This window comes from Ursus arctos, unplaced genomic scaffold (genome assembly GCF_023065955.2).
Source record: "Ursus arctos isolate Adak ecotype North America unplaced genomic scaffold, UrsArc2.0 scaffold_2, whole genome shotgun sequence".
In the NCBI taxonomy this organism is placed as follows: domain Eukaryota; kingdom Metazoa; phylum Chordata; class Mammalia; order Carnivora; family Ursidae; genus Ursus; species Ursus arctos.
This window is the reverse complement of record NW_026622874.1, coordinates 31,489,986-31,503,882: the sequence shown is the minus strand read 5'-3', so window position 1 is coordinate 31,503,882 and position 13,897 is coordinate 31,489,986. Positions and strand designations below refer to the sequence as shown.

General features: G+C 54.0%; 1 protein-coding gene across 13 annotated transcripts in view; it reads right to left on the bottom strand.

Moving 5' to 3' along the window:
- Positions 1–13,897, bottom strand: part of LAMB3 (laminin subunit beta 3) — a 73,039-nt gene that overhangs the window by 30,157 nt on the left and 28,985 nt on the right. For 5 of the 13 annotated variants that reach the window (XM_057314762.1, XM_057314761.1, XM_048224868.2 and 2 more), the window contains exons 4-6: positions 7,362–13,572; positions 5,935–5,999; positions 4,973–5,127 (exon numbers count right to left, since the gene is read on the bottom strand). In XM_057314762.1, the coding sequence (XP_057170745.1) occupies positions 4,973–5,127; positions 5,935–5,962 (183 nt within the window). In that variant the 5' untranslated portion in view covers positions 5,963–5,999; positions 7,362–13,572. The other 8 variants (XM_057314760.1, XM_057314764.1, XM_057314765.1 and 5 more) reach the window with 8 other exon arrangements.

Sequence of the window (13,897 nt, the reverse complement as noted above, 5' to 3'; positions counted from 1 at the left end):
GTCTGCAAAATGTTGCTGAGACTTCTAGGGACCTGAACCCCAAAAGCAAGGGGCGAGGGACCAGGCCAGCAAAGTCTGAGGCCATCAGGTTTGTCTAGGCCTTCCCATTACATCTTTCCCCCTGCTTCTATCCTTCTAGCCCCACGAGCTGTACTCCCCAGCCCATAACAACCAGTACCCAAGAATCTCACATGCCACCAACCCAAGTTCTGCTTCCTTCTGATGGTAACACTTTCCCTCAATGTCCCTATCCATGGCCTTCTAACCCTCAAAACTTACCCATCCTGGCCTTTACTTTCTTGGAACCCATTACAAAAGCCACAGATAATTTTCTGATAAGCAAACCCTGGCTGAGATAGAACGGTGGATGATAGACTGATATGGTGCCTTTCCCAAGAGTGTCTGTATTTCAAACAAGGAAGGCAACAATGCTTCATCCCAAAGAGTGGATCCCCAGTGGCAGGAGCTTTGGAAGTCTCAGAACTGCTGAGAAGTTCTGGGAAACAGGACGGCAGACGTTTTGGTCAGAGGCAGTCTCAACGTACTCTGTGGGCAGAGGGTAAGGAGCTCAGGATATATATGAACACATCCTCTGCCTAGATATGAGCCATGTCAAAGGTCCAGAAAACAGACAATTGTCCAAGAAAGGCAGTGGTTGTTGGGGTATGTGCACGGGGGTGCACTGACACGCATGTGTGCAAGTGTGTGCGTGTGTGTGTGTGTCTTGGGGTGGAGGGGATATCAACTGGTTACTGCTCTTCAGCTTGTTTCCAAGAGATAAAAATGATAGCTGTTGGGTTTACACAGCTAATTAACCTGAGGAAGGCACTGTGTAAAACTGTTATTAAGGCAGCTGGGTAATTAAGTTTTCCCCCAGAAAGGGAGGGAGTGGGAGATAAATAAAGCATTTAGGGAAGCAGACACAACATTGGAGGAGACATCGTCAGGAGCAGAAATCAGGGCTGGAAAGCTTCCAGGGAAAACGCACTGGTTCATGGGGCACTTCAAGCAGCCCAGAGATGACCGGAAGGACACAGCTCAGCCCCGGCCAGCAGAGAAGCCCCCGCCTGGGAGAGACCATGATGAACCCATGGGGTCACACACAGCCCAGCCATCTCCGAGAAGCAGGCAGTGATGCTAGGACTGAGCAAACACAAAGGCCGACTAACCCAACTCCTTCATCCATAAATGGAGAAATGGCGGTCTAGAGAGAACCCAGGAGCTAGCAAGGTCACATCCCTCATCAAAGTCTCAGAGCCAGGATCAGAACCAGGTCCCCACCCCCTGGCAGGGCAACTTCGCTAACGGTGATTGCCTCCAGATTCTCCAACAGTCCACTGCAGACCAGACTCACAGAGGCCACCTTGGGAGCAGAGTGGGCTGGCCCAAGGATCGGTTGATTTCGATAAGTATGCGAGGGGGTGTCCTAATCAGGGAAGAAATACTCAGGAGTGCGATTCACAGCTGGGGTGACTTGTGCAAGCACACACAGGTGCCACGAGGCGGGTGTGTACGGGGAGAGGGGAGGGAACATTTAGTGTCTTGCAGACACCAGCCGTGGTCACTTGGCTCAATCCTTTATACAGTCCTCACAACCACTCGTTGGGCTGGGTGCTGTTGTTACTCTCATTTTTCAAATAAGGAGCTGACGCTCAGAGAAGGCATAGAAGAGAACAAGGATAAGGGGGCAACACAGACATGCCTTGAGCTTTAGGGAATAGTGAGTCTACCCAGAGGTTAGTTAGGAAATAAAAGAAGGAGAACAAGGAGACAGGGCCATTTTGGTAAAGAGCAGCCTGGGTCCAAACTTGGATAGTGAAAGGGAAATTAAGGCAGGCAGACCTATGAAGGGCAAAGGTGGGGGTGGGATATCGCAAGGCAAAGCTGGCCAAGTCCTATGTCCATTGCAAGGGCTGCAGTATGGACACCAAAACCACAGAAGCAGTCGTCGAGGCTGATAGGATTTAGCCACTGAGACCAAATCAGGCAAAAGAGGTGGCAAGCGAACAGGAGCCACATTCTGAGACCAAGAGCCGGGAGAGACAATTTTGGAGCTGGAAGGAGTCCCCACTGCTGCTGCAACTCCCATTCCACAGAGTCCCACCAGGGTTCAGAGCAGGGGAAAGAGCGGTGCAGAGTGTCCAAGAGTCGTAAATCTTCAGCGCACTCGCACTCACGCCACATCAGGGGGCAGACGGCAGGTGCCGGAGGCGGCTGTGCTTGGCTCAGGGCTCACCATGTCACAGAAATAGCACAGAGGCACTAACCAGAAGCTTCACCCTAAGGAAGGTGTGTCTATGAGGGCAGGAGCTGGGAGGAAGGGGTGAAGGGGAGAGGAGACAGAGGCAGGCACAGGAATGCAGCTCCGTGTGACGCCTCATCTCCAGCTGGGGCTGCCCGGTATGCCCCCCACCTCTAACTCCTCAGAAAACTCGACACCTGTGTGTTTCCCTTTGCAGTCTGGGTCCCAGCACACACCCAAACCCTCCCAACCACACACAGAGGTAACAAGCGCCCCCACGGAAGCATAGTGAAAATTAATTGAGATCGTTTCTGTAAAACTCTTCGTATGATGTCTGGAACACATAACACGTGCCTCATAAATTAGAGCTGTTCTCTGTAGCATTTGGTAACAGAATACACTAAACTTAAAAACTGAAATTGGAAGTTGGCAGAGTTAAAATACCGATTCCTAATTTTCATCACATGGCTACCATGCTACCCGGCGAGGGTTCAGGGAGCATCTGCACGGAGCCCTAGAAGGGACTCCGTGCCTTTGCGTGTGTCTTCCTTGCTGTCAACCAGGAGCCTCTAGGACGTTAGGCAGGTAAGAGAGAGAGAAAGGGCAATGGAACAAGGGAGAGGGGGAAGGCAGGCGGACAGAACCTGGCTCTCAGCCGTCAGCTCATTCCCAAAGAAAGTTGGGGCCAGGAGCAAACCTCAAGACCCTTTCATCTAACACTCACTCACGGAAGAGGAAGGTTAAGGCTTAGAGAGGGGTAATAGCTTGCCCAAGATCACACCACAAGTTAGTGGCAGACCTGGGACTACACACTGCATTCAAGATGCCCCATCGTCTACTCTCAAAAAGAGGCTGCAGGGCTCTCTTCCCCCTTACAGAAAAGGAAAGGGAAAAAAAAGCCCATGTGTTTCAACTTTCACAACAGCAAAAGGCTGAAATTTATCCATCCCCAGGGTTGCAAAAGTCTAGACTTCGCTTTTGCAAGCACCAGTCTGTTCTCAGGGGGCTGCAAACGAGCAGGGAAGGGAGGTGGCGGCCTGCAGCATCTGAGAGAGGCAGAGGGCAGGCCAAGGTGAAGCCAAAAGCCCAAGGCTTTGGGGGACAGAGGCTGTCCAGACAGGGCTGGGGCCGAGGGGACATCCCAGCACAGGAGCTCTGTATTTCTCCTTTCTTCCCCTCCCAGCAGGCAGGCCAGCTCAGGGAAGGAAGTCAGCAGAAGTCTCCCTGAAATTTTTAGACATGGCTCAGTGACACCAGATTTTGAGGGCATGTGGGAAGGGAGCAGCAAAAACCATTCCATTGCCTAGAAAGCTCACTACCGCCAGGTCCCCTGATGCTTGTGGAGTAATCTGGGCCCACAGGGAGTCCTGGCCTTATGCTGGCCGTCTTACCCAACACTGTCAAACTGGCTTTCCCACATCCAACTGGGTGAGACGCAGAAACCAGAGCCGTCTCTGCTCAGCACCCCCAAAGCCACTACTCAGTACCACCTGCCATTGAAAGTAGCCAACGGAACACTGGAGTCTAGAAGGGCAGTGGGGCCCAGAGGCCGTATCGGATGCTACCTCCATCATCCCAAAGACAAGGACAGTCCGGAAAGAGGACACCATGGAGGACCCAAGTCTCCTTCATGGCAGTCAATCTCTCTCACTCCCTTTCTCTTCGTATTTCTCTCTCTTTTTCTGAAAAGTCTAGAAGACTCAGGGAAAACTCCTCTCTCACACATTCCTTTGTCCAAACCTTTGGTTTCAGGGCAGAAAAATGGCCAAATGAGACATGCAGTCAGAAACAAGGAAATACTAAGTGGTTTCAACTTTGGTAAACACGAGACACCAAGAACGACCCCCACCTTGTTAAAGAGAAAAGAAAAGAAGCCAACGTTCCTCCAAAAAAGGTCCAAAGACATGTAGAAGAAAAATCACAACAGCCCTTTGAAGAACTCAGTTGACTAAACGGGGACTGTTAACCGACGTAAGTCAAAGTGTTTAAATTTCTGGATTGTTCAGCTCACGCTCTTACTTATCAGCTGAGTCGCTGAACCCCCTCACTGGCCTCATCACTTCCTCGTCTATCCTGTTGATTTATGTCCTCTAACAGCAGTTGGGATGTTTCCCACTTGCTTGAGGGGACCAACGAGGCTGAGAGGTAAGTAAGTTGGCTCTTCATACATGGCAACTGCAAAACATAGGTCAACTCCAGCCCACAATCCAACATTCTCCCGCTAGCTCTGCTTACACTCATTTCCCAACACTGGCCAAAGAGATGGTGGCAAACGGTGACCATGGCCCCACTCAGTTCATCCCATGGCAAGAACACTACCCAGTGCACACATCCCACCACCTATGCTCCCTCAGCCTTGACCTTGCCCACCACAGACAACACGTTAGACTCTTCATTCGAATGGATCAACAGTTATCTGATTGTCTGTTCCCAAGACTTGAAAAAGTGTCCTGCCCCTGCCTGAGGACTGAGGAAAGACGCCAGCTTTATCAAGCAGAAGGGAGAAGAGGGCCATTCAGCTAATTCTGAGGATGTTTTCTCTCACCCAGTGAAGGAGAAAATTCTTTAGAGGCAGAGATCTGGCCTTAGGCTTTTCTTGCACCCTCCACAGTGCACGGAGCTGCGGCTATCCCAAAGACACTCTAGGCATTCTGTGAACAGCAGGCAGGCTCACCCACCCCACCGCACCCCGTCTTCTCCAGTCCTGGAGGCCCTGGTGCTAGGACCTACCTCGCCATACTGGGTGCAGTAGGTCTCAGGCTTGGTCAGTCCGCAGGTGGATGAAGCTCGGAGAAACCGGGTCCTCCCGATGAGCAGGTCCCCAACAGGTGGATAGCAGGCCCCACGGGAGCAGGCTTGCTGGGCACACAGGAGGCCGGGCCAGACTGAAATCACAGGGGTGCTGGGGAATAGCCTAGACAGAGGAGAGCCCACCAGGCCACCCCAGTGTTCCCCCAGGGAAGCGTAAATCACCAAGACTGGACCCCTTCCCTCACACATGCTCCCACCGGTGGTGGAGGTAAGGACTGGAATCCTGATGTTGTTAGGTAAAAAAAGTGGATTTCGTGTTCTGCAACCCGTAATTTAAAAAGGAAAGAAGGAGAAATGCTGGCCATCAGAAACCCTGGGATGATCCTGAAATGTGGCCTCCATCTGTGGCTTTTTAGAATCAAGTTACAGGCACAGGCTCAGCCACCAGGACACACTCCTCAATCCCTTCACTTGCAGGCTGGCCTCTGCCGGCAGCCAGAGCAGGGCTGGCAGCTCACCATTTGTGCAAGACTGGGAGATGCCGGCGTGCTTTCTGTTCCTTTATCTGCAAAGTGGACTCAGCCACACTTCATGAGTGCCTGGCTGCAGTCCACTGTAAAACCCAGCCATGATGGCTCTGGAACCAGCGAGAGAGTGAAAGGCTGGGCAATTAGCTGGGCAGGGCACTTGGGGAACCATGAGCCACCCCAGGTAGGACTAAGAAGACACTTGGGAGCCTCTCTAGAGAGGCAGGGAATCGTCTTTCCCAAAGGCCCAAAGGAGCAGAGAAACCCCATGGGTGCCCCAGGAGGCAAGTGTTCCAAGCTGAAGGACGACAGGGTGACAGATGATGCTCACACTTTGGTACACTATCCTCCCACCCATGGCTGTCCCCTCCCTGCTATAGACCAGGGCCTGGAAGGATGGGAAGGGATTCTTACCAAAGCACAGGAGAAGGAGTGGCCTCATCTTCAGCCAGTGGGGGAATCCCCTGAGATTACCGCACCTAGGGAGGGCAAAGTAGCCTGGAGAAAACAATGCAAACCCTAAGGCGCACCAGCGCCCTTTACTCAGGGTCCTGACCTAGGGTGCCTCTAAGCAGCAGGTACATTTGTAGCCAAAAGCTTGGAAAATACCAGACCCCTGGACCCCTGTCCCAGCTGGCATGTGACTCACAGTGTACCCTGGGAAAATGCCATCCCCTCCCAGACTTCATCTTCCCCGCTCTGAGATGGGAGGGAAAGAGGGTAGGCCCTTCCCTGCTCACACAGTCATAAAGACAATGCGGGGAGCAGAAAAGAGCTGGCCCTTTGCAGGGGAGGAGTTATAGCAAAGTCCGAGGCCTTGCTGCTGCCCCAAGAAACAGAACCGGCCTTTCTCAGGGCTGGGCCCCGTCTGCAGGCCCAAAGGTGAGTGGGTCAAAGTGTCCGAGGGCCTGGAGGCGAGGCCTCTCTGCGCCTGGCATAGTCTCCAATACCACCCAGGACTCCCTGAGGGTGAGGCTGTGGTGACCACAGCTCTGAGCTAAGCAGGTCGCTGGGATACGATGGGGAGACAGGGAAGCCTGGCAGAATTTAAAAAGGGAGTGAGGATTTCATCTGAACTGGAAACAACTCAAAATGTCTCCCTTTAGGGCCTGGGGCTGTGCAGGAGGACAGCCCCACAGCAGGGCTTCTGGAGGCTGAGGCTGGATCCTGGAAGGGTCCCTCCAGGAGGCAGGCAGGCCAACCCTGCAGAGGCATGCCCCCACCCCTGATCATGCAGTGCCCACCTCTGCCTTGGTTTGGACGCATGCTCTGCCCCAATGACAGCCACAGACTGAGGGGGGTAGAAAAGGCAGGAGCAGGGAGGGGCTGGGGCTCCTGGTGTCTTTACATCACACATGCAAATGCCTGGAAACCATGCCTTCCAACCCCCTCCCAGAAGAGTCAGGGGCCCCAGGGAAGAGACAGGTGGCCTGAGGTTGCACAGCTAATCACGGCCCAAGAGGGAGACCCACTTTTTGGTTTTCATCCAGTGCTATCTGCCCTCCCGCCCCCGGGGTTGGAATCCCCCACAAGCAGGCATCGGAGTGGCCCTTGGAAGAGCTCTAGCTGGGCCAGCCCACACTTTACACTTCTCTTTGTGCTCAGTCCGGATCTGAAGCTGCTTTCTTCTAAGTCACTGAGACACTTAGCAGATGTGAAAAAGCAACTCAAACAATGGCAGACATTTAACCTAGCCTTTGCAGGTGAGCGCGCCTGCTCCAGTGACCTCCCTGAACAAGGAATGAATCAGGCCCTGCAGCGAGGCCCCAGACGCCCAGGGACACTGACAGCCCTGCTCCCACGCCTGGCCCCCATCGGGCAGGGGAAGGCAGGTAACATACCTCGCTCCGTGCTGCTGCTCTGCTTTCTCCAGATGGCCTCCAAGAGCACCCCTTGAATGTGGGGTCTCCTCTCCTGGCTCCCAGTTTTTAAAGAACGGCCTCACCTCTGGAGACTCCTCGCCTGGGCGTCATCCACTGCAGGGCGGGTCTCAGGAATCTGGCGGCTGGCACGCCCATCTGCCGTCACTGCACCCCCACCCCCCAGGACAGGACTGGGCAGGTGGGTCGGTCTCAGAGGCCTCAGAGCAAGCTCATCAGTCCCCAGCTGCCTGTAGGTGCCTGTGGGGGCGGGCGGGGCGGGGCTGGTGGTGAAGGGAGCCGCTGCAAACAGAAAGCCCCAGGCGGCAGGGAAGGGCACTCACATTTGTGACAGGCACTGCACCTGGCACTTCTCCAAGGCCCACAGGGGTCAGCTTCATCTTGTGTCCTGGACAGCCCTGGACAGAAGACCACGCAGAGGACACAAAGATCAGGGCTTGTCTGTAGGGTGTTATTGCCCAGACCTGTCACTGGGCTACAAGGTGAAAAGACCCAAACATCCAGGACCCTGGAAAGCACCAGACCCCCTCCCAAGGGAAAACTAAAAAAGTGGAAAATCCCTGCTTGGAGTGGGGGCGGGGGGGGGGGGGATGATTTGCAGGAGCTTTAGGTTCCTCAGGGAGGGGTCAAAGCGCAACTCACCCAAGGAAAGCTTAAGAGGAATAAACAGGAATAAACTCGAAAGGCCTCCCCTCTGGATTGCTCTGCAGGTTGGCAGGGAGCCCTAGGACAGGTAACTACCTGTGAGTCATGCCCCCAGCTTCCTAAGGGCTGGTCTCCTAGCCCCTCCCTTCCCGGGCAGGAATGCCAGCCTGGAGGGCCAGCAAACAGACCTGACCTGAAGCATAACTAGACCAGCTTCCTCGCCCGCCCCCCACCTGGCCCGAGAACAGCTTCCTGTGTGGGTTTCTGGGTGCAATTCTGCCTGAGGGCCACTGGATACGGCAGTAACAGGCCTAGACCGAGAGGCTGGTCTCAGAGGACACTCGTCCCCCAGGTGAGGGTCAGGGGGCTTTTAGAGAGAGTGGAAGGTCACCCAGTCTGGACCTTGGCCCTGCAGTGCAGGAGAGCCTGCGGGGCATTGTTTTGGAAAACCATTGCCTCGAAGTGTCTATTTAAAGGAGACTCCTATCTACCCAGTCCAGGCTGTCAGTGGCCCCCGAACAGTTCTCTATAGAGAACTATAGAAAGTTCTCTACAGTTTGAGGGTTAAGTCCAAGAAGTTGGTTTGAGAACCCTTACAGGGGAAAATGTGGATTAAACCGGGCACTTCTAACCCTTCAGTTCTTAGTCCAATAAGTTTAGATGGGCGGGGGAAGTCTTGTAATTAGCAAATGGGCGTTCAGTTGTTTACACGCGTAACAGATACTCCGCTAATGTTAGTGTCTAGACCCCTGTAAGAATTCCAGGACTCCGCCAGCCCGAGTCAGCAGGAGCAGCTTCTGTCCATGGGCCAGCCGCTGCAACAAGTACCCAGAGAGACCCCCAGCACGTCCTCCAGAGAAACAGCACTGCTGCTCCCCCCACCCCCACCTCGGGGTTTGGAGCCCACCTGCCTGTCTGTTTCCACTTCTCCAGCTCCCTGAACTCAAGGCTTCCAGGAAGCCTTCACCCTCCTGGAACTGCCCCCTCCGCTGCCTACCACCAGGAAAGAGGATGTGACAAAGAACTCATTAATAGTTAACCAGCAGAAGGAGCCGGTGTCGCAATCCCAGATCCTCAGACGAGGCGGGGCGGTGTGTGGTAGGCCGCACACTGAGTGGCTGGAGCCCTTCAAATCCCCCTCCTTCTCCTCTCTTAGGAGGCCGGGAGCCCAGGTAAATAAGCCTTTAGAGTCTCAGACTTCACAGGCTGGGGCAGGTCCCAGCAGTGGTTTGGCTTCACAGAGGAAAGTGGCAATTGCTCTGTTTGGGCCCTACACACTCCGGGCCCAGTCCAGGACATCATTTCTGCAGACCCCAAGGGCAGCCCAGTCAGCCTCACTCCTCAGCGACACTAAGCACTATGAGGGGGGGGGGGGAATCTAGACATCCCCCCCACCCCCATGGCAGGGCCCCAGGCTCAGGCTTTGAACTTCAGAATCCAATTTGTTCAGAGACAAGAAGCCTAAAACAGAACCCGAGACAAGGTTAGGACCTGGCCAGGGCTAAAGGGCAGGTAGGGGCATCACTACTGTGCCCCAGTCACCCTGTGGGTCCCCTCTTGCCCTGCTTCCCATCATCCTATTCTGCGGCCCTCGGCCTCAGCAGCAGACCTGGCTCATCAGAACTTGCGCTCAGGGAAGCGGCTGGCCAAGCGTTCCTTGACTCCCGTTTCTCTTGCACCCGCATCATGCTATCAGGAAACGGTAGTTCCCCTTCCAAAGGCAACGCCCACCCTCTTGCCCCGAGCCTCTCTTCCCCGGACTTCTGTGATAGCCTCCAGCTGGTCCTGCAGTAGACCCCACACAACAGGTCATGTCATGCCCCTGTTCGGAACCCTGCACCAGCTCCCCGTTACGGTCAGGGTCAAAGCCAAAGCCCTCAGAGAGAGTCTGTGAGGCCCTGCATGACCCAAACACCAGGTGCGGGGCCCCCAAGTCACTGCTTCTGCCCTCGGGCTCTGGCCCCAGGTGCTCTCTCTGGCCCAGAACACCAGAACACCGTTCCCCTAGGCGTCTCCGAGGCTAACTGTCTTACCTCTTTCAAGTCTCTGTTCAAATGCTGCTTTCTCAATGGTGACCACCATATTTAAAATGACAACCAACTTCCCCGCCCCATCCCATTCCCAAGGCCACCTCCCCTCATTATGGGTAGACTGGGTCTCTGTGGTTGGTAAGACTTACCACCTCAAACCAACTATATATCTATTTATCATGTTTATTTTCTGACTCCTCCCATCAGAATATCAGGTCCAAGGAGGTAGAGATTTTTGTCCACTTTTTGTCCACTACTGTTTTCCAAGTGCCGAGAACAGTGCTTGGCACAGTAGATGCTCACTCTCTGTGTAGCGAAGAGGTTCACCCTGAAGGGTAAATAACCGATGTAGTTTAAGGGGTCCCCATGCACTGTGGGTGCGCTTGCATTCTCAGAGGGGACAGCCCGGCTGTTCGGTCACCAGAACGACGGCTAAGAGCGGAAATTCCGGCAGCGCTCAGCTGCAGAGACAGGACTCTTTGGGAGGCACCGACCCTCAGATCACGGCGATGCCACCAGGCCGATGTGGGCAGTATCCTGTGCACTTCTCGGTCCTTCCCAGCAATGTCTGACAGGGTGTGGGGGAGGCATTAGAAGCCCCCATCTCCGTTATCCATCTGTCAGGGACACCAGGATCTGATCAATGGGGGATCAAGGGATAGAGAACAAGGAAAGGAGAGAAGGAGAGAGGAATGGAGGGAAGAGGTGAAGGAGGATGAGAGCCTGGTCCAGGCTGCGCATGTCGAACCGCAGGTGGTAGAGGAAGGGCCACCGGTGACTCAGGCCCAGACTGAGTGAGTCACATCTGAGTCCTCGTCTGCGGGATGGGGTAGGCTCCAGGAACATCCCTGGGGATTCGCCACCTGACTCAAGCTGGCGTGGCCCTCCACACGTGCACAACAGCTCAGAAGCCCAGACACCGGTCCCCCCTCCATGCTCCTCTCCAAAAACCAGAGGAAGAAAGCGAGTCTGTTGTGTTACTGAGCATAGACAGGAACCTAGCGTCGGGCAGAGGCCGGCAGAACCGGAGCCTGGCCGGCCCATCATGGGGTGACTCCACTCGGTGCCCTTCTCTCTCGCCCCACCCACCCCTCCTCACCCACTGGACGAAGGCACACATTAGCTTGGGCCCGAGGTCTGGGGAGAATCAGGCAGTCAGCCTAAAGTAACTACAGCTAACATGTCACCAGGCGCTCCGGGGAGTGTGCCAGGCACCGTTCTAAACCCTTTGGATGTATTAACTCATTCTATACTCACTACATCTCGGGGGGGGGGGGGGGGAAGACACTGAATTATCCTTACTTTGCAGATGAAGACAATGAGGCACATGTTCGGCAACTTGGGTCCAGCGAGGAAGAGGTCATTTGGACCCAGACCAGTCTGCTCCAGCACTCATATTTTTAACCATCACTTAGATTCTAACGCTGCCTCAAGGCCCTTTCTTTGCCTTCGCTAATCTTTAACCGGAATCCACCCGACTCTGAACTTCCTGTTCCCCAAACCTAACCAAGGCCCAATCCCTGACGAGGCCGCTTTGAGCTCCTGCTTCAACTCTTGGAGGACTGGTGTCAGCTGGGGACCCCTGGGGAGACAGCGATGCTGTAGAAACATCCGGAACGCACACCAGTCCTTGCCTCCTTGTTTGTTTTTCAAATCGACAGCCTCTCTTGTGTGGGCAGAGATGGGGAAGGGGCTCGCCCCCAGATCCCCCACCTGAGAGGCTCGGGCACCTACAGGCAGTGTGTTCCCGCCATGCTGACCGGGAGCTGCTCTGGCTGAGGACGGAACACCTTATAAGGAAGGGAAAGAGAAGGTAGCCGGACAAGCATCACAGTGACCTAACAAGATCAAACAAAGCGTCTATGGCAGGATGACACAACTTCCGCCTCGCCACAGGAAGGGGAATCCCCTCCCGAGGTCAGGCTCCCGGGTCACCTCAGGAGCCTCAGCTCCTTCTGTTTTACCTCCCATGGTACACCCCCAAATGCCCCACCCCTTCCCTCCTGAGGGTGCAGCCCAGTGTAGCCTGCAGCTTGCTGGAGGAGAACGCTGGCCCATGGTTGGCCCATTGTTGGCTGGCTTCCCAGAGAAGAGGGAAGAATACGCTGGCATTTTTACCACCTTTACTGCCCTCCCAGATTCCTGACCTTCCTCCTGCAGACAAGTCAGCTCATGGTCATGCACCCTCCTCTACTCCCGGCCGCCTCTATCTCTGCCCTCAGGGCATTAGGTTCTCAAAACCTAAGTTCAACCTCTGAGACCTTTGGCCACAGAGATGCTCTGTGAAGCTGGCCAAGTGGCCATGGCCCAGCCTGAGAGGAGAGAGAGATATGCCTGAAGGGGGCAACATGCAGCCACATGGCAGGCCAGAAGCATTTGGGGAAGACACAGAGGAATGGCTGCGAGGGTCATGGGCATTTGCACCAGGAGATCTGCTCCCCAAGCTAGCAGAGGGCTGCCAAACAGGACTTTAGAACTCTAAATATGATCCCTGAAAGGGCCAGTAGAACGACAAACGAAATATCCAAATGTTCAAACTGGCGTTTGTTGATGGAGTCTGGGGAAATGAGCACCTTGTGGTCTGAGGGGGAAGGGAGCATGGGTGTATCTGGCTTCATGTCTAGAATCAACCCCAACTCAAGGCTTTTAATCATCACCTCCCAGCAGTGCTTGTGGCCACACAGGGTCCATGTATGGACTTGAACATCTTGGAAATCCTAGACCTAGCTCCAGCTCTGCTACTCAATAAAAGTGTAAATTAGGGCAAGCTCATCGCTGGGTTACATTTTCATCATTTATAAATAAAGGTGTTGGATTTTACTCGTTCTTAATCCAGGCTGCCCCCCAGAATTACTTACAGAGCTTACAAAATCATATACTTAAGCCAGGCCCCACTCAAAAATTCAATTGGCTTATAGAGCGGCTGGGACATTCAATGTTTTTAAATCTTCTTTGAAGCCCCCTCCAGCTCCAAAATGTTCTGCTCTCCAAGATGGACAGCGTTAGTTAAAGCCTGGACCTCAGAGTGAGAGGGGTGAAGGTGAAGTTCTTGGTTCTGCACCCACCAGCTGGGTGCCTCTGGACAACCAAAGCTACTTGCCTCCAGTGGGGACATTAGCCATCTACCTCATGGATCCTTATAAAGATAAAGGAAACAATGCAAACTTCTGGCCCGCCCAGGTGTGTCCTCCATAAAGGGTGTCTGTACCCACGTGTGCATCACACGCAGGTGTCAAGGACAATGATCAGCAGAATCTGCAGTTCTTATCAAAACACAAATATCACTCCCATCCAGACATTGCATAGCTCACTTACCGGGCAGCGAGCCGTCCACGGAGGCCCCAGGTCCCAACCCAAGAATGCTTTGTGCATTCCGCTCTCTTCCTTAAGGGCTGCAAACTCCTCGGGAACCATGATCTGGACCAGAAGGGATGAGGGGACGCTCTGGGGGCCAACAAAGCTAAGCTCCCGAGAGCAGGGTGATGCTTCCTGCATTCCTGGACAGGGAAGGACAGAGGGTAGGGGGTGGGGAGTGTTTACAAACAGAGGGCAGAGGAACAGGCGTAAGCAAAACAGACCTATTATTTTATGGTCATCAAGATTCAGTAAAACCAGAGTACAACACCTGATAAGAATAGGAGTCTAAGCGAATCTGGACAGAAGTCTTGTTTTTAACTTGCCCAGCAAGTCTGAGGGCTCTAGATAAAAGCCACCTACACTTTCCCTGGGGCCTTGCTTACACTGATCTATATCTGGTCCATATCCTAGCAGACAAGGGTGATGAGTCTTTATCCAACCTCATTCCTTCCCCTGAAAACATGA